The 20,724-nt window shown below is 39.6% G+C and overlaps 1 protein-coding gene across 6 annotated transcripts in view; it reads right to left on the reverse strand.

The window, feature by feature from the left end:
- The window catches only part of ndst3 (N-deacetylase/N-sulfotransferase (heparan glucosaminyl) 3), a 50,608-nt gene that overhangs the window by 1,421 nt on the left and 28,463 nt on the right, over nucleotides 1–20,724 (reverse strand). For 2 of the 6 annotated variants that reach the window (XM_089005315.1, XM_089005316.1), the window contains exons 7-15: nucleotides 14,902–15,084; nucleotides 12,115–12,211; nucleotides 10,306–10,429; nucleotides 8,003–8,177; nucleotides 6,986–7,156; nucleotides 6,698–6,807; nucleotides 4,094–4,196; nucleotides 3,503–3,613; nucleotides 564–2,697 (exon numbers count right to left, since the gene is read on the reverse strand). In XM_089005315.1, the coding sequence (XP_088861441.1) occupies nucleotides 2,668–2,697; nucleotides 3,503–3,613; nucleotides 4,094–4,196; nucleotides 6,698–6,807; nucleotides 6,986–7,156; nucleotides 8,003–8,177; nucleotides 10,306–10,429; nucleotides 12,115–12,211; nucleotides 14,902–15,084 (1,104 nt within the window). In that variant the 3' untranslated portion in view covers nucleotides 564–2,667. Of the gene's footprint in view, nucleotides 1–563; nucleotides 2,703–3,502; nucleotides 3,614–4,093; nucleotides 4,197–6,697; nucleotides 6,808–6,985; nucleotides 7,157–8,002; nucleotides 8,178–10,305; nucleotides 10,430–12,114; nucleotides 12,212–14,901; nucleotides 15,085–20,724 lie in introns of those variants that run through there. The other 4 variants (XR_016116121.1, XR_016116120.1, XR_016116119.1 and 1 more) reach the window with 4 other exon arrangements.

Below are 20,724 nucleotides of genomic sequence, written 5' to 3' on the forward strand. Positions count from 1 at the left end.
GTAATATACAACGTTATATGTTCTAAGAAGAAGCGAAACGTCCGACACCTCAAAGAAGTACAGTTGACGGCTGAAGAAACCTTTTCATCGATGGACCATTCCTGTACGAGACTGAGAGCTTACACAGACGTAAATGCTATCTAAACCATGCAAAAAAAATAAAATAAAAAAAAAAATCTCTTGAAATTTGCGAATCAAAACTGAACATTTTAATGCTCTGCGAGATAGAATTTCTGATGCAGCTCTTGTATTGGACTGTAAATCTACATTGTATGTATTATCGGTGTACTTAACATTGTGGCATGTGGGTGTATATCGTATACACTGACAGATTGAATCAACGAGCTCGGTAATATCACCTTCTCTATCTTTCTCTCTCTCTCGTTCTCTCTCTATTTTACAAGAAATTGCTTTTTTCATGGCTCCCTTCTCTCATTTTTTCTGCTTTGTCTTTGAATCCTTCTCACATTTTGTCATTTTATTCAAGGCTTCTCACAAAAACTTCATATTTTATGACAAAAGAAAAAAAAAACATGAACAGCAGAATGATAAAACAACTCCACTTTTATTGCAGTTTGAAATCCTGCAAACTTTTTTCTTCATGGCATGGTCACTTCATGCCGCAAATGTAAAAAAAACAAGGAAACACACAAGATCTGGAGTATGCGTTTCTTTTAATTTTGGTTTTTCTTTGTGACACTTCAAGATTATTGTCAAAAAACTGAAGGTAGATAACTTAAAAAGTGGTGTCGCTAAGGAAAATATGTAAACTGAGGCTGACACGGGGACAAAATGGGTTGTGTGGGGGTTGGTGTTCAGCTGTCACATCCATTCGTTTTGGTCGCTTTCTTTTACTGCCATTTTCAGCATTGATTCCATCAACCATGTACAGTGAGACCTTGGCTTACGCACTTAATTGGTTCCCAGACAGTGTGTAAGGCGAAAAGTGTGTATCCCAAAAAATAATCTCCCATAGGAAACCATTAAAATGAGAATAATCCGTTCCTAGGTCTCCATAAAATATAATTTTCAACTAAATAAGCCTTAAAACTACAAACAATATACCTTATTTTATGTATAATAAATGTGCTATTGTATTGTAATGAAAGAAATACACAGCACTGTAAAATAAAGTCGTTTTATTTACCTTTGTGATGGTCGTTGATGGCTTGATGGAATGGAGTGGCAGGTCAGAGAGAATTGCTGTTTGAAAGGAGTGACATTCCATAAGGACTGTAATTAAAGAAATAAACTGTACTGTAAAATAAAGTTGTTTTATTTACCTTTGTGATGGTCGTTGATGGCTTGATGGAATGGGGTTCAGACTTCTCTTCCTGTGTTATCAAAGTCCGGTTAGGCATCTTTTTCCAAAAAAAAGGCCGGTCTCATCTGCATTAAATACTTACAGAGGAACGTAGCCTTCTTCTTTCACCATTTCAAGGAATGATCCCTTGTATCAATAAACGGCAGACTTCCAGGCGGCCGCATGACAATATCAGAGTGAATTAGCCGTGCTTTCTCTGATATAATTTCTTTATTCATGCTGTCGCCGGCTAGCTGCTTTTTGTTAATCCAAATTAACAGAAGTTTTTCAACCTCTTCTATTGCCCCAGACCGTTGCTTTGACAGCACGGAAACACCTTCAGCAACACACGCAACTTAGCATATTTGTACTGGGCTGTTAAATCAGACAAATGCACACCTCGTTCGTGTTTCTCAATGATCTCCTTCTCCTCGACTGTAATTTTATTTTGTGTCTTCTTCGGCTGAACACAAGCCTGTGGTGGGGTCTGTTTCGGTCCCATAACAGCAAAAGTGTCTGTAAAAAAAATCAGTGAAGACGATCGACGTGTGCACTCAGTGAAAGGTAGGCCGGCTGGGGCACTGTTCGGTCGTGTGCTTTGGTGTTCTTCCGCCGAAGATTACTCCGCCAGCCATGGTGGGGCGGCGCTCCATGTGTATCCCGAAAAGTAGGGCATATTCCAAGGTTTAATTTTCATAAATTTAATGTTCGTCAACCGAAAAATTGGCAAGGTGTTTGTAAACCGAGGCCCCACTGTATATCGTATGCGTCTTTCTTCTCTTTCATGCTGAAAAGTGACACTTGGGCTTCTTGCCTCAGCGTCGCCTTCCCAACTCTTATTTTCTGGAGACAGCCTGGGGTGACATCACTGATGTGAACGAGGCTGCCGGATCTACCAGCAGCTACTTTCATTCTGAACAAACAAACTCATAGAAAATCAAACAACAGGCTGCCACAGGCCCTGAGACGACGCATTTTCTTCACATTCTATCCGTGGTAGGAACAAGATCCCAAACGAATATTTTTTTTCTTTTTAAATTTGAGGACGTAGTGCACATGATAGGATTCACACAGCTGACCAGCGCTGTTTCTGGTGTGATAAATTAAAGGTGAAAATCGCACAAAACCTACCAAGTTACTGCAGGTCTGAACAAGAGTTCTACTTGGATGAACTTCTCTTTGTCCTCTTTGGAGACAATCATCCCTTCAACCGGCCCTCCAAGTGTTCCACTCTCTTTGCCCTCATCTTTTTTTTTTTGCCCTTCAAGGCCTGGTATTCGTCATCTTGACTACAAGGCTCGCTGGAGAGTGCGTCTGAGGTTGGGGTGCTCCAGGTTTGCTTCATACTGTTCCACTTCTGGCATTCAATGCTGGCTCATGGATGCAAAGGTTATCTAACCTTAAAAAAAGAGGTTGAGACCGAGTGGGAGTGGACAAAGAAGGAAAGGTAAAAATGGTAGAACATATATTATGAATCAAATGACGTGATTTGTAACATGCAATACATGCAAAATGGTGCTTGTGAAATCCAGGTCTTAAATATCGAGTTTTAGATTAGATTTGACTTTATTACTCTCACAGTGGAGGAATTTACATTTCACAGCAGCAAACACCATTGTTATGTTGCTCAAAGGATTAATTTTTCGCTCTTCGCCAAGTATGAACTCCTTAAACATTTTCTACCTGGCAAAGTAATCATTGTTGACATTCACTCAACCCGGAAGTAACTCTGCTAGAAAGCTAGCTAGCTAACACATAGCTAGCTAGGCCTTCGCTCAACCCGGAAATAACTCAGATAGAACGCTAGCTAGCTAATAGACATGTAATTCGATAGCTACATAACTTGGCTAGAAAGCTAGCTAGCTAATAGATAGCTAACAGATAGCTAGCTAGGCCTTCACTCAACCCGGAAGTAATGCAAATGGAGAGCTAGCTAGCTAATAGACAGGTTATTCGATAGCTACGTAACTCTGAAAGAAAGCTAGTTAATAGATAGCTAACAGATACCTAGCTAGGCCTTCACTCAACCCGGAAGTCACTCAGATAGAAAGCTCACACAAAGCAAAACAAAGTGACACAAATAATTTGAGAAAGCATTAAAAAAATTGATTTTAATTTTGCAGTCTTGCAAAATTCTTTTGTCATTCCAAGATAAAAATACAAAACGCCATTTTGTTTACATTTTAAATCAAGACTGACCTTCTGCAGCTCCTCTCTCAGCCAGGAAGGAAGGGGCTGTCCAAGGCGATGCAACAGCTTTGACAGCTCCACGTTGTGTTCCCTGTAGTACCTGGACAGATATGACCGAGCCTGCACATGGCAGAGAGCATATTAGGACAAATGATAATTTGTTGATTGAAAACCTGTGACTTCTCCGAAAAAAAAAGTAATTTCAATGATTATGAAAGAAATACCCCCCACAATTACAGGTGAGTGCGGTGCACCCATTAACCATGTGCAACTGGACGCCGAAGATGGATTGAGCCCATGTGTGCTCATCTTCATTTGAGAGCAAATGTGTGATTTTGCCACCCTCTGTGGAATCACTGGTCCGGACAAAGATTTATAGATTGGATTTTCTCCTTGTCACATCCTCACTCCATCCTAATTTCACCCCCATCCTTAGTTAGTGCCCCCTGCCTTTTCTCAAGAGTGTTGTGTCACATATTACTTTGGCTGTGTTTGCTGCATACTGACTTTGGTGGGAGAAATCTTGCCTGTCGATTTTGCTCTTCTACTAATCACTACTCTATATACTTTTTAAAATCAACAAGAGTAAATGTGTTTTACCTCTGATTCCATCGGAGGATACTTTCGTCCTTTGCTCCTTCCTAAGCACTTGGTCTTTCCTCCTTCAAGGAGCTGGCACCAGAAGCCCTTTTGAGGGTCAAAACTGGATTGGGAGAAAGCAAACATGCCGCATATTGGTGTCAACGAGAAAAAAAGTTGAAACCTTTGATAGTTTTGATTAAAATCTTTGTTTTCGGCCTTCTCTTCTCTGCTCCATTTAAAGGACAACCGACGCTTCCGGACAAGTTGTGTCCATAATTTGTAAAATCGCTTCAAATGACTTCTACTGAGCGTATTTTACAGAGATTCCACCATATATAGATATATTTTACATTTTAAGACTCGCACGGAATATTTCAGAAGTCTTGTTTTTGAGTTGGTGACGAGTCCTCACGTCACGGAAGGAACACCCCTAACCAAGAAAGGACACACTGTAGCACTGTCCCTACTTTCATCACCTCAATGCATTTTGCGGTACTTTAGTTTGAAAACTTTGTGTTGATCCGTTGTTGATGGAGAAATTAGAAGGAAAACACATAACGCGATGGTGAATCGTTGTGTGTTGCACCGAACACTATTTGATATTCGCTGACAAAAATCCCCACGAGAAAAGAATCAGCCCGTTTCGACGGACTTTGTCGCCATCTTCTGCCTCTTTTTGGTGCTGCATTTCCCCCCCAGATACCTCAAAATGACATGGAATAAATTATTTAATCAATTGCAAACATGTATGCTTTCCTCTTCAGAACTATTTGAATCATATTCATAACTGGATGCGTAACAAGAAAGCATCTTCTCCGAACCTGAAGCCATTGTTTTGATTCTCGAGCAAGGCAAGACGTCTTGGCGTGACACCAGAACAAGGGGGCGGGACCTTCTGAAACTGGCCAACTCCGGTTTCAAATTGAAGTAGTTTTTAGACACGTTAAGTCATTTTTATTGGTGTTTTGCATTTGACTAAAAATATCATACTGCGTGTTTTGGGTATTTTAGATGCTATAAAACGTTTTTCTGATGTCAGTTAGGAAACAAAAAAGTGGTGTCGGTTGTCCTTTAACTCCCTGAATCATGTCTGTGCATGTGAATTAAGAAGATGGAATTGTCCATTGATAGATAAGTGAAAGTGAAGCTGTCACAAAGTATTATGACATATTAGGTATTTTGCCATGTCTTTTAAGCATGAAAATTAAAATGTTTAAAAATCATTGCTTTTAATCATGAATACGTTTTTATCAGACTTTTGGAGGCCACAGTCATTTTGTTGCATTTGCCTGGTAAATTGATTGAGCCTTGCTCCTTGTGGATGGGACTGAAAGACGTAAATATCACTGGTTATCTTCATGGATCATTTGGCATCTTCATAAAGTGTTCTTTTACTCCATGTGACAGGACAGGAGGAAGAAAAGATGAAATAAAACGGCTTTGTTGGTGAGGAGCTGTCAGGCCGCTGTCATGTCAAAAGAACAAGACAAGTAAAAAAAAAAAACAACGACAAAAAAAAACATGTTTTTTTGGGGGGCAGGGTCTTTATGCTACCCCACTGTGCATACACACATAAATATGCATACACTTTGTCACACTGCTGTCAAGATGCATCTCTTTGCACATTATTTTATATGCATGTCAGTCTGCCATCTTTGACAGAGGCGCTCTCTGTCCCCACGTACAAAACTTGAGATGGCCCTGTCTGGAGAAGAGAGACACGTTGCATTCTGATGAGCAGTGCTTGGCTAACAAACCCTATAGCACTCTCAAAGTGCAAAAAAAGAAAAACAAATTGGACGCTAGCTATTAGTGAGATATTCGCTCGCTAATAGCTATCTATTAGCTAGTTATTCGCTATTCGCTAGCTATTAGCTAGCTACTAGCTATCTATTCGCTAGCTAGCTTGCTATCTATTTCAGTGACTGTTAAATGACCTTGAGAGTTTTGAAAGGTGCTTAGAAATAAAATGTATTATTATTTTTTGGGGGGAGGAATGTTGTTTTTGGACAAAAAGGGTGGCACTGCCATCTAGTGTTTGGATTGGATCGGATTTGCCTTTATTAGTCTCGCAGTGGAGAAATTTAAATTTCATAGCAGCAAAGTTATGAAAGGAATGAGAATGAAAGTAGAAAAACAAAGCCTCCATGGTGATTGCACTGCTGACTGCAAGAATCGAGACAAGGGCACGGAAAATCTTACCGGACCCTTCGCATCCTCCCCACCACCTTTTCCAGTGACTCCGCTCAGGCAGGCGTGAACGATCCACTTAAATTATTTATCTATCTACTAGCTAGCTCGCAAGGTAGTACTAGCTAGCTCGCTGGATTCAGGGCTGTTTGAAACTCGAATATGAGGGTGTTAGTACCATAAGGAGATGAAAGTATCAAAATATTAATGCAAGAATCACGTTTAATTTGTTAATTAGGCTCTATCACTCCAACATCAGATGTGTCTCGATGAATGGAAACAATTATAACACACTGCTAAATCACACTCATATTACTACGAAGGAGGATCGACTTCATTTTCTTCCATTATTTGTTCCCACGCTTGGAGCGGCTTGATGCTTTAATCCACACTAAGTGTTGTTTAATGGGACGTCAAGGATGGGTGACTTACGTGAGGGCCTGCGAGTAGTTAAAATGAGGAGTGACTCCCAGAAACTTCTGGACTTCATCCATTACAGCAGCGGGGTCTGCTCTCAACTGATGGCCATCTATGATCATCAGCTATAACAATAACATCATAGTGGTCATAATTTCATTTGTATTCATTTATCCATTGATTTCAGGCAGTGTTTGACCTACGCAAGAGAACTAAAATATAAATCTCCAATTGATACAGAATTAAAATCTAATTCAAAAGGCATGTAACAGACAGGCACATTCAACCTAAAGCATAAGGCACCTGGTTAGCAGGGTAGTGCATGAGCCACCTCTCAAGGTGGGTGGCGTACAGGCCTGGGTTCAAACAACGGTTCTGCAAAGAACGCAGTTCAGCTGGGGCCCCTGATCTGGCGGTGATGACATCGTAGAAAGAAAAGCGAAGCGCTGCATGGTCTTCATGAGCTCTCTGATGCTAAGGTGTCAAAAAAAATAAACACCCATGACAATATTTTCAGTGGATCTGTCATCAAATACAGTGCTACCTTGGCTTACGAACTTAATTGGTGCCCAGAAAGTGTGTGTAAGGCGAAAAGTGTGTATTCCAAACATTAATTTCCCATAGGAAACCATTAAAATGAGAATAATCTGAAAAAAGATTATATTCTCGCGAATTTAACGTTCGTAAAGCGAAAAGTTCTTTAGCTAAAGCGATGAAAAGGTTTCTTCAGCCGTCATCTGTACTTCTTTGAACTTCATTGTAGGAGTTTTGTACAGTACAGTAAAGTCTCGTTATATCGATATTCAAGGGAGTCCGAAAAAATATCGATATAACCGGGACTATCGATATGACCCTGTTTGCATGTAATTTTCTCCGTGCGTGCATAGAAATAGTATCGATATAACCGGGACTATCGATATATCCGATATCGATATAACGAGACTTTACTGTATTTGGAATAATCTACTTTTAGTAAATTACAAGACTTTTGCCCAGTTATGCATACAGTACATCTGCTTGCGGAGTATGAAGATTGTTGCTACCTATGGTTATTTTGCAGTCACAAACATATGTCATATATAATTAATGCCAATAGGTCGAAATAAGACACCAAAAACGTACATATTGCTGTAAATCGCAACAACCGGAACGCTAAACAGGTTATTGTAATTTCAACTCTGTCAGGGTCAATCAAAAGTGAGGATCTTAGTTTTTGTCAAATTTGGCAGCTCTCGTATATACAGTTCAGTCTTTGATCTCAATGTATTTCAACAGATGAAATGGCCAGTGTGTTTGTTCTGGGTGTGTGTTTACATGCACCTGGTACCAGCTGTAGGCTCTATCTGACGGATTGATGAGCAGGGTGATGATCTTTGCCTTGGGCAGCAGGGCTGCGATGCGCCGCGGGGACTCCTCTGAGGGGAAGTAATTGGCACTTTTCTCAAACAAGAAGTCCGTACTAACGTTGGAGGGTACGGGGAAAAACTCCATGTACCTATGGCAAGAGATACACACAATATTGAAAATATATTTGGTGTGTTCAGAAAGCCTCGATACTTGACTCATTCCCGAATTATTTATCTGGAATTGAAAATATGACGTGGAGCGCCATTCCACTTCCAATTTTTTCGGGTTTTGGTTTTTCTTGCTGACAATAAAGTGCTGGTCAAACCTCTGGCAGTGTTTTTTTCCTTCCACAAGGAGGCAGAATAAGCCTTTTGTGCAGCCGCCCCCACTTGCACCTCATATTACTCCAGACCCATATGGTACCAGTCCTCTTAAGAAGGAATGGACTGAAAGTACCTGCCCTTTGTCCAAAGATACTGTAACTCCCAATGAAGACTTGCTCTTTCTGTTTATGGACTGTAATGCTAATGTGGACAGCGACAGTGAGACCTCAAATGGTGTGATTGTGAGGAGGCCCCCAGGATCACAACCAAAGTTATGCACCATTAGAGATTGGGCAAAACGAACACCATGTTCAAGAATAAGTGTCAGCATGCACCAGAACAATGCAGGCTACAGTTAGATTGTAAACATTTTGCCTGTGTTAAACGACTTGAGCTGCATAAATTGTACACTGACTTGGGGGAAGATGCCAGTTTCACCTGGCAGATGTGAACGAAGTGTGAGCGTCTGCTGTGAACATCTGGCAAACTGCTATTGGAAGGTGTTTCAATTTTGGACCATGGGAGAATGTTCACTATATGCCGGAGGGAGGCAGTACAATTTAAGTTTGAGTGTACTATGTTCAGAGCCTCCATAGTTATAGCCAACCAGAGCTACAGTTGTAAGGTGTGGCTGTTATGGAAAAACTTACTGAAGCTGTTGGTGAACGCAGGTGGTGAGGGATTTTGTCAACATGAAGAACTATTGGGCCTCTTTGGGTCATGGGACTCGAAGGGCGGCTAATTGTTGCTTTGCAAAGTTGGCGACTTGCTTGTAGAAATACTTTATTGATGCGATGGAAAATGACTAGCGGCAAATTTGGTCTACCATTTGGTGTATCAGGATAGAGAAGAAGTGAACCATTAGAATATTGCATCTTGGGGATATGATCTTGCTGACCTCGAATAAGATCATTCTGAGTCAGTTGGGAGTATTGAGGACCATAATTCAACAGGCATGTCATCCTCCCTTCGATTATGGGTTAAGGCCATTGTATTGGTTGAAAAGCCTCCAAGTGGTGGGGCAACAAAAGTTGATGAGATCTGCCTGGAGTTGCGAAGGGTTCTCCGTGTTGTGGGGATGGAAGTCTTGGTTCACAGGCCTCGGCAATAATTAGTGGGAGAAGAGGGTAAAACTAGTTTCGGCTCACCTGTAGAAATAGATTCAGCTCCCAAGTGACCCAACTAAAGTAAATGGTAATACAGTGGGGGCAAACGGATGGGTGGATGGATGATTTTGTTTTTCAATCATAAGCTAAATATCACTAACCTTGGAACTAGAACATGTTCACTTCAACAGCTTTCATAGTCCAAGTATTCTACAAATTTCAGAGACGAGCGGAGGATGCCTAGTGGAATAATTTATGGTGATCCAAAGGTACATACCTAAAATTAACGCAGTATGTCAACATCCAGTGTGTTGACATTATGGAAATGGCAGTCAATTAATTACAACAAAGTGTGTATATCGAGCCTACTATTGCATTGCCATTGTTGTTTGCTACTCCGACACGAGGTCTCCATTTCACATTTCTAGCAGCACAAATGCAATCACTTGCAGATTGTACCAGATGGATCTGTACTGATGTCCTCTAAGTCAGGCACATTCTGTAAAAGTCATTTCTAAACTTCAACAAAAGAAAACTTGAAATGGGCTTGCTTATACATTTTCAACAGATGACTTTCAAGTACGTTGCATCTGTATCCCTGCCAGCTAAATAACCCTTTTACCTCCCATGTATATCTGCGAAGCGAAGAGGCAAGAAAGGATCATTTTGAAGACAACCAAATGCTTTATGTGTCATTCAATGCTGCAATGGGTCTACTCTATGCAGCGGCTTGTTTTATTTTAAACATTACCTTTATCTTAGCATCTCACAAATGAGGAAGGAAGTGTGTGTGGGGGGGGGGGGGGGGGGGGGGGTCATTAAAAGATAGCAGATGTTCTGTCCCCACCAGTCAATTCCTTTGTGGTAGTTGTTGGTGTTGAAGAACTGGACCTCCTCGTATGTCTTTGGACTGGGGAAGTTACTGGATATGGAGGGATGCATGAGGAGAAAGAGATAAAGAGCTGTCGTCCCTGCAAGAAAGGGCATAATTCATAGAAGTGCTCATTAATTCAGATGAGTAGAGGGGTGGGTGTGCATTTGTGACAGACGTCATGCTCTCAGCCAGACCTGATGCTTTCCCTTCTCTTTCCACCAGTCACCTTGCTGACAAGACATAGTGTATGTGTCTCTAATGATCATAGGCACGGCCATCAAATTATTCCAAAACATTCTTGAGTCCCTTTTACTAGCAGTCCAGCTTCTTGAAAATGTATTTGGCCTCTCATATCTTGCCAATCATTCTGACAGACATTATGAGGGATCCCAGTCTTAAAAAATGTGCTTGAATTCTAGCTTTTTGAATGCTCCTGTTGCCATAGTGACTCACCATTCATAATATCAACACCTGGTTAATTAGCACTATTACAGAGACCTCCACACCCCTTGTGCTAAGCACTAATTATGGCAGTAAAAAAAATATAACATTACGAGCAGGCAATCCTGTCGGTTGTCCTTAAACTACACCTTTACAATTACATGCAATGTCATAATACATCACTCAACAATGTTTATTACAGCTTGCATGATGTAAAACGATGTTGAATCCCACTGCATTTTAAAAATAATCTTACGACTGTCACAATCATGAGTGTTACACTATTTCAAGAATAACTGAAAATTATTGGGGTTTTTTTGTAAGCATGGCTTCTTTTTCAGCCCTTCTAGACCAATGAATGTTCATCTCATTACAATTTTTCTACATTGCTGAACAAATTTGTTAGAGCACCACCACCGTTATTTGTCCAAAAATATCATCATGCATCGCAGCATCCTGGAAATCCTTCATTTCAGCTTTCAACATGTTTACCCTTTTGAACAGGAATTAAACCGAATGCTCCTTTATATACACACATTTAAGCTGTCTCTGTGGGCTTTTCTGAGGAATCTAAAATATATAAACATATACTGTTTATATATACATTTTCCCTGGAATATAAGTAAATAGCAGTAGTAGGACATCTTAACTAATGGTAACAAAGAATGCACATTACCATTTTGTCTTGTTTTTTTTTTTTATATGAAACCATTAGTCACGGATTGTCATAACAATGACACTTTATGATTAAAATATAAATGTTGGTTAAAAATTAATTGCCCAAGATTAATCGCTACTATTATACAGCCATTGTGTATCATAGTGTGCAAAAAAAATTTATATATATATATATAAAACAACATTTATATAGACACTGCTAATAGTCATGTGTCTGAAAATGTTCATTTGTTTGAGTAATTACATTATTATATCAAAAAACAGAGTGAAATACATTTGAAAACATATCAAAGAAATTAAAGTCACTTACTAAAATATTATTTACATCATTTTCTTGTTCTTAGATTTAAAAGCCTTTAGACTTTTGGGTGACTTCACTTCTATTGGCATCTATTACAGAATAACAACTGCATGAAACGTCACCGTATTTGCTTTGAACGCTGGGTGCCACTATGTAGTCTGCAGACACCAGAGCCATGTTGGGTTTATATTCTCTATTAGCATTTCTTTAATGTAATCAGGACTGACACCATTTAGCGATTTCTAGACTTGTAGCATAATTATAAAATCTATTCAACAATTGACTGGGAGCCAGTATGTTAAAATCAAAATCAAAATAATGCTTGTGTTTGTGCTGTATGTTTTGTTTTATCAGTCGCCTACCTGTTTTCTCTGGGCCTGCCACCAAGAATTTGGGTAACCTGTCACAAGTCTTCTCTTTTGACCAAATATCTTTGTGCCGTTTGTCATCACACGGGTTCTGCAGGAACACAGTAAAATAATGATTCCTTTTCTGCAGTGCTACAATGTAACATATAAACATTGATTAATGAGCCGCGACATCTCTTACTGCACTCATCTGCAACTAAAGTGTCAAATCTTTCAATAAACGTGTAACTAATTTCACATAATGTCTTCATTTTCTTCACAAACCCAGATTCTATACTTATATGTGCTATTGTTTGAGTGTACTGCCCAGGGCACATATAATGTTGTGCGCACTCTTGTAGCAATTTTGTTGCGCACACAGTAAGAAGTCAGTCATGGCTACAGTGTCCATAACAGACAGGTCCCGAGGAAGGCCAATGCCATAATGAATTGCCATCCACTCCAAAATGAGTTGGAGCTTTTAGCTTCAAGCAATCGGTTGACTGCTGCTGGAAAGAGGACAGAAAGGCTCCAGGTTTCATTTATCCCAGCGAAATTTATTTACTCCATGGCAATGGCACTTCCATTGTTCTTGCTCTCAGCCCCCATTGATTATTCGCACGTCGACACGTTACACTGTTTGCAATCACTGATAATAATCGTGTAGTCACAGGGGTAAGTCTGGACCAAACATGTTTAGTGATGTTATGAAATTATGGTGCTTGCTTTTATTTTGTTTTATATTGGGTCTGCTATTTAGTTTTAAAAGATAGAGTTTCTGATTGTAAAGACATAAGCAGATATTTATTTTCACAAATGACATGTTTAGCACACACTGTTACATCTCCTCATTACATTTGATTTCCAAAAACTTAACACATAAATAATATACTGGGTTTTGAGACATTGTTATGGGAGTCAGTGGGTAAATTATTCATCAAGTAAACACTTGTGCCTGCAGGTGGAGCCTTGAGTAGCGCAAAACAAAATGTTCTTTCTTGCCATCTTCATATGTGTGGCTGACAACATTCCACAAGGGGAGATCTTGCAGTTCACGTGCCTCTGTCATGCATAGACCCCAGCGAATCTAATTCTGTTATCGCAATGTCAATCCGGCGTGCACCCTAACTGCCCTGATTTTAAAACAAATGAGAGATGCCACAATTTCTGTTTCATCCCACACTGCCGTACAACCTTGTCCAGGGAAATTCAAGTCTAACAGTGCAAAACACCCAAAAAAGACGACTCCAATTAAACTGTGCTTTGCACTATGACCAAAACGGGGGTTCACAAAAAGCTGGTTTTGTTTTCATTTGTTGTGGTTTATAGTCAGGCAATACTTTTTGCAAGTGAATTATATTCTGGAAACACATCGATGTGTGTGATAATCAGTGCTCCCAATGGACACAAACGGTGAGGTCGGCAAGCAGAGCTCAGTCATGCGGAGGGAGAGAAACGTCCATTTCCTACATGCTGCAGTCTTGTTCTGCATATTTTTGCTGTTATTACAGCTGCAAATAATTGTGAGCATAAAGAGCATTTCATTTATTTCACAACATGCTGTTTCTAATTTTGGAACAACATAAACGATTACATGCAGTAACCCAAAGGAGAAGATGTACTCTGTGTGTCCGGACACACAGCCTACCCGTAAACAGAAAACGGAGGATCAACATTCCCTTTGGGCTATTGTAGAAGATGTTGATCTGCAGTTCTTAGTATTTATACTTGAAGTGAGCCGCACTGAGACCACCTCAAAGAGTGAGTCTCGTCCAGTTGATTGATTCACACCAGGGTTCATTTGTGGGAAACAAAGCCTAGTCTGTTCAAAGTGGACCAAACAGTGCAGGTGTGAACATAAACCTCAGAGTAAAAGCAGAATTTTCATTTGCACTTGTGGAGGAAGCATTTCACACATCACCAGCCTTGTAAATTACACTTGTCAGTTAGTGTACAGATCTATTTTATGTGACTCACGCAACAAACTTAGCCAAATACAAATATTTGGCCTTCGATCATAGGACAATTTCCCCAAACATCATAGGCTTTTATATAAATCATACACCCTGTTTAACAACAAACTCACAAAATTCAGAAAAGCTCGCTTAAAAAGACACATTTTCGGAAAGATTTACTTTTCACTGTTATATGTAGCTAGATAAGCATTCACTAGAAACAATTATTTGCATGTAAGCAATTCAAAAACTAATATTTTGACAATATGTTCGCTTTAACTCATTCACTGCTATTCAAGAATTTAATCAGGAATTGAAAATGTAAATTTCTCCACTGCGAGACTATTAAAGGCAAATCCAATCCAATCCAAAATGTGACCTAGAGCGCCATTCCCGAATTTCTTCGGATTTTGTTTTTTCATGCTTGGGTTGTGATAAAGCGCTGGCCATGTTTTTTTTTCCGCAAGGGGGCAGAATTTCCCTTATTTCAATGCTAGCGCTTTGTTCTAGCTTCAGCTGTTGTTAAACCGCTATATAAACCAATATGTCTGTATGGCATTTTGCATTTTGGACAGCTGCCCTCATTTCAAGCTCATATAACTCCCGACCCATATAATTTAGGAAATAACTATATTTTTCTGATGAAACAAAGTGAGTCTAAGATTTATAACGCCGTATTGAATGTTTATGTCATCCTAAAATTCAATATTCTGTGGGTCCTGGAATTCAAGTGACAATGACAAAAACCCTGGCACTGGAGTGGACACATTTGTACACATGTCTGGCAGTGAATGAGTTAAAGAAAGCAAGAAAGAAGCATACAGTGGAAATACACAAAACAACACACCTGCCATTGTGGGTCCCTCTGTTCAGGAAACAACCGGAAGTACTTCTGAGCGAGCTGAGCAGGTGGAAGTGTATGGAGTCTTAGGTTTGTCCACGATCGAAGAAAAGAGGCTAAGTGGACGAACGTGTAGAGACCGAGACGATCATTGCCATAGTTGGACAGGTGAGTCATGAAGATACTGATCTGGGGAGGAAATAAATGATAGACATGAAGCCTGAACGTTTGTGTAAGCTCTAAGTCGTACAGGAGGAGATGTTGATTATCAACATCGCAGGGATAATACTAGTGGGCCTCAATCTGCAGTATATATGCACCTAAAAGCTAGCAACCACTCATTTGACGACAGTGAGGTTAAAAGCTTTGCAAAAGAAAATATTTGGTTTGAAAGGGGAGTAAAAGAAACTATTTTGATAAAACAGCAAAACCCTTCACTAAAATCACCATAGTGGGGTAAGGTTTCATTTGGATTACAACAGACTTCCTAGATTGTTACCACGTAAGCTTAGTCATGCTGATGAGGTGATACCAGCGCAAATGGGGCAATTAGGCCAGTCGTAGACCATAGTCAGGACAATAAAAGTAATCAGTCAGGACAATTGAAGTAATCAGTGTAGCCTCAGGCAATAGTCCTCTGTTCCCCCCAACCTTATAGCAGGGACACATCATAGCAGAGGTCTGGCCCCGCCACGGCTGGACAGTAGGGATATATTTATAGGGTCAGTGCTACCAGCAAAAAAAATAGTTCGCTGACGAAGCCTCTTGGATGAGAAGCAAATCGTCCGACACCTTTAAAGAAGTACAGATGACGGCTGAAGAAACCTTTTCATCATGAAGCCTGAATTGTGCGGTATTGTGCTATTCAAAACTGTAATATGAATCCAAATAGAATTTCGCAAGTTCTTATTTTTGTTTAGGATTAAGGTAACACAGGAAATCCATTCGCTGTTGACTGGAGTGCAACCATGATTTGAAAATCAAAGAGACTGTCCAATGGAAATCAAAATGTGTTATCTCTGCAATGACAAAAAAAGGCTCCTTAGTTATGTAACAATGAGTGCAGCTTTGAGAGAAAAAAAACACTTGCAAATTGATTTAGTTAGTTTTTGTGACAGATTGAGGTGAGGCAATATGCCTTACGGCCACTGGTTGTTGATGGCAGAATCATGGCTTCACATGGATACATTTTGTGGGGGTGGGGGGTGAGAGGGTGGACCTAGAGGTTTAATGGCGAGGGATGCTGTGCTTGTCTGCATTGGATTGGTGCTCGTACAGGATGATCAAAGAGACAAGGAATATGCACGTGCACACTCTTCCTTTGTGATTGGAGGAAATGGGGAAAGTCTGGAAGGAATGGAAACATTAGCTATTAAGACATGAATTATTTGTTGAGTGTGTGCATGAGGGATTGTGTGTCAGAATATTTAGGGCTGTGGATGTGAACAATTTGCGCGTGCACATGAACACGCTCACACAAAAACGCACACGCACACACACAAAGCACATGACCGAGCACCACCGCATACACACGCGAGCATGAAGGTTGCTGCGGATAGAAAGCGACAGCGTTGGGGTTTGACGGATCAGTATCCGGCCAACCTAGAAAGCTGTCGCGAATACCAAGGCTCACAATACTGATGTGACGGTGTGTAGTTGTGTATGTGTGTATGTATGTGTGTGTGTGTGTGTGACGGCACATACAACACCCAGTTTGTGCGTTCACGTAGCCAAAGCACCACAATTAAATGTGTCTGCATCACATTATGTATTATTATTAGTAGCTGTCTATTAGCTAGTTAGTTGAATGTGCCAAGTAGTATAATGTAAAGCTAGCTAGCTATATTGCTATCTACCTATCTATTAGCTATGTCCTTGAGAGTTTTGAACGGCACTTATAAATACAATGTTTTATTATTAGTAGCTTTCTATTAGCTAGCAAGCTCGCTTTCTATCTTTTTGAGTTACTTCCGGGTTGATGGAACGCTGGCGCGTGTGGCTGCCGCTGCTCACCCACAGAAAAACTGATACTGTGACTGTAAAGTGACCTTGAGAATTTTGAAAGGCGCTTATAAATCAAATGTATTATTATTATTGTTATTATAATGATGATTACAATTTCTTACTATTATTACTACTATTATTATTTCTTACTATTATTACTACTAGTACAGTAAAGTCTCGTTATATTGATATTCTCGGGAGTCGGGAAAAATATCGATATAACCGGACTATCGATATATCCGATCCTGCGGCATGTAAATTTTCTCCTTGCGTTCATAGAAATAGTATCGTAATAAGCAGTACTATCGATATAACCGATATCGATATAACGAGACTTTACTGTATTATTATTACTATTTCTTACTATTATTACTATTATTACTACTATTACTACTATTATTACTATAATTACTACTATTATTACTATGACTACTACTATTATTATTATTACTATTATTACTGCTATTATTACTATTACTATTATTACTACTATATTGACTACTATTATGACTACTATTATGACTACTATTATTAATATTATTACTATTATTACTACTATTACTACTGTTACTATTATTACTACTATTATTATTATTATTAATATTAGCTTCTCACAAATGAATTATCCATCTTTTTTTCATCAAAGCCAGTGCGTGGCCGTGGCGGGATACTGAAGATGAAATATTTAGTCACTGAATCTGTTTCCTATGAATCAGAGTGTGGAAACCTCCTCTTTCATGGCTGTGAATCCGGGGAGATGTGCAAAATTGAGTGAGACAGTCTCTCACTAGAGACATCTATTCACATTTGGGAGGTGAAAGGAATATCGCCGGTGGCATTAAGCAGATGGGAGGGTGCGCACAGGGGCTGGGGGGGACGAGTATCATAATGTGACCATTTCAAATAGAATTGAAGTGATATAAATAAGATGTTTTTAAAGACTACTTCCTCACTCTCGCATTTTTGCGAAGGGAACAAGTTGACCGGAAGGTGATTTATGTTCTTTTCCGAACACTGAGTATATATAATAATAATAATAATAATAATAATAATAATAAAATACAATTAAATAGAATATAATAAATAAAATAAAAAGCTAACTGGATATTCAAATGGAAACATTAATTACAGAGTTAGAAGTTGCTCGCCAAATTAAACAAAGCGAAAGAAACAGGCTGATTGCATTTTGAATTATGCAGCAAAGAATACAAAGAGTATAAAGAAAAACAATAAGAAGATAACCTTGGTGGAGTGTGAATTTAAAAAGCCACTTGACACAGTGGAAGACAAAAACTCTCACAGTGGATCAAGCTTCAAGGACAACCGACGCCTCCGGAATAGTCGTGTCCATTATTTGTAAAATCACTTCAAATGACTTCTACTGAGCGTATTTTACAAAGATTCCACGGCATATAGCTATATTTTATGTTTTAAGACTCACGCTGAATATTCAGGAAGTCTTGTTTTCGAGTTGGTGATGATGCCTAACATGACGTCACTGAAGGAACGCCCCTCACCGAAAAAAGACATACCTTTCATCACCTCAATGCATTTTGTTTGGTCTGAAAACGTGTTGATCCGTGTTATGGCGAAATTAGAAGGAAAACACATAATAATGCGATGGTGAATCGTTGTGAGTTGCACCAAGACTACTATTTGATACTAGTTGACACAATTTGCCAGCAGACAAATCAGCCCATTTCCAACAGAGCTTGGGCGCCACCTTGTGCATTTTGTGGGATGCTACATTGGAGTCCTGACAGCTCGAATTGATACGGAAGGACTTCTTTAATCGATTGCAAACATTTATGCTTTCCTCTTCAGAACTATTTGAATCATGTTCATAACTGGATGAGTAACAAGAAAGCATCTTCCCCAAATCTGAACTCTCTGAAGCCATTGTTTTGATTCTGGAGCAAGGCAGTTTGTGAAGGAGTATCCTGGAGTGACGTCACGAACAAGGGGGTGGGACCTTCTGAAACTCTCCATTTCCGAGGTCATTTTGAAGCAATTTTGGGACACTTTAAGTCATTTTTATTGGTGTTTTGCATTTGACTAAAAATATCTGCCTGTGTGTTTTGGGTATTTTAGATGCTATAAAACGTTTTTCTGAGATCAGTTAGGAAACGAAAAAATGGTGTCGGTTGTCCTTTAAATTTCTGCGTAAACCTCTCTTTTCTTCTCCAAAATCCAATGTACTGACTCATTTCTTATTCGAATGTTAGCTTATTCTAAAGCCCATTTGCGTCTTTAATAATGAATAGTTTTTATAACTAACCCTTAGGGATTGTGCTGTAGTCATTTGTGTGCTGAGAGCAGAAGTTTGAAAACTTGACAGAAATAAAGCCAAGCACACAGCCTCCAATGTTTAATCTTTGTCCTGTGTTTCTTTCTCTTGACGCTGCAGCGCAAACAGCTTCGATTCCACCCTTCTCTCTCATCTTTGAATGTCTTGCTGTAGACGCTTCATCTGCCCCAAAATGTCAGTTTATCTTTTCCTCCCCACTTCAGCTTCGTACTGACCTAGATGCTCTAATGAAACATGTCACTGCTACATGGAGTGATGTTCTTCAAAATCAATCAGGAGCAACACGACCACATACACACACGCACGCGCACACACACACACATTCGTGTTGACATATAAAAATCTTATAGGATTAGGCCAGTTATGTAGTTGAGTTTTGACATGTAACCTCGGCTAACATGAGTGCATGATTGGCAGAAGCAACTTGTTTTATTCATCTTTGGTGAAGCATGTTTTTGCTCTCATCTAGCCATCCACCTTCCATCCATCATCCAGTTTACATTTACTGTCGAATTATACTGAATTCAACATCCATCCATACACCTCTGTTAGACGGATGGTAGATAAAGTCTCATTCTAGGGACTTTATCGACCAACCTGAATCTTTCCATCAAGCCAGCAACGACCATCACAAAGGTAAATAAAACAACTTCATTATATAGTGCAGTTTATTTGTTTAATTACAATACCATAGCACATTTATTTTACATAAAATAAAGTATATTGTTTGTAGTTTTAAGCCTTATTTAGTTGAAAATCATGTTTTATAGAGACCGGGGAACGGATTGTTCTCATCTTTATTGGTTTCCTATGAGAAATTGAAGTTTGGAATACATACTTTCTGGGAAACAATTGAGTTTGTAAGCCAAGGTAACACTGTATTCAGTAGTCTGTATGTGTGCATGTTTGTGTGTGCCCCTATTCTTTATGCTTCTTGAATCTGAAGTGGCATAAGATGCAATGAGCTGAAAATTAAAACTTAATTCATTTGCCACTTTCTCGTCCTCTTTTATCCCATTCCCTACCTCGGTTTCATTGCCACATTTCTGGCCATTTATCCAGGGGCTGCCTTGCCCTTATTGGCTGTTTGCAAAGTCCAGGTCAGACAATCCATTGGCAAGCTTGCGCTTGGGTATAGCGGGGGCTCAATGATTAGCAATACGGTGCCGTAAAGATGAAAAACTGTCCAAACATGCGAGGACACGTGCATGTGTGCATCCAATATGCTGATGCCTGTCACTGAACTCCCACCAAGGGCCAAATGTGATTAAAAATCATCGAATGGGAAGTGACAATGTTACCAACGCGTGGCTCATCACACAAAAGGGAAAGCCTGGAGGGATGAAAGCGCCGCGCTTCAGAACGCTATTGATTGCAAAGCACACACTCTAATGAAAGCTTTTGTCTCTGCAAATGGAAACCTAGCAGGGAGACAGGAAAGTGAATCATCAGTGGCTGCATGGCATGTGTGTGTGAATTGTGTGTGTTGTGTGTGTGTGTTTGTGAGTGCGTGTATT

The sequence above is a fragment of the Hippocampus bargibanti genome, linkage group LG10 (genome assembly GCF_051943395.1).
Source record: "Hippocampus bargibanti isolate YZ-2025 linkage group LG10, ASM5194339v1, whole genome shotgun sequence".
NCBI lineage: Eukaryota > Metazoa > Chordata > Actinopteri > Syngnathiformes > Syngnathidae > Hippocampus > Hippocampus bargibanti.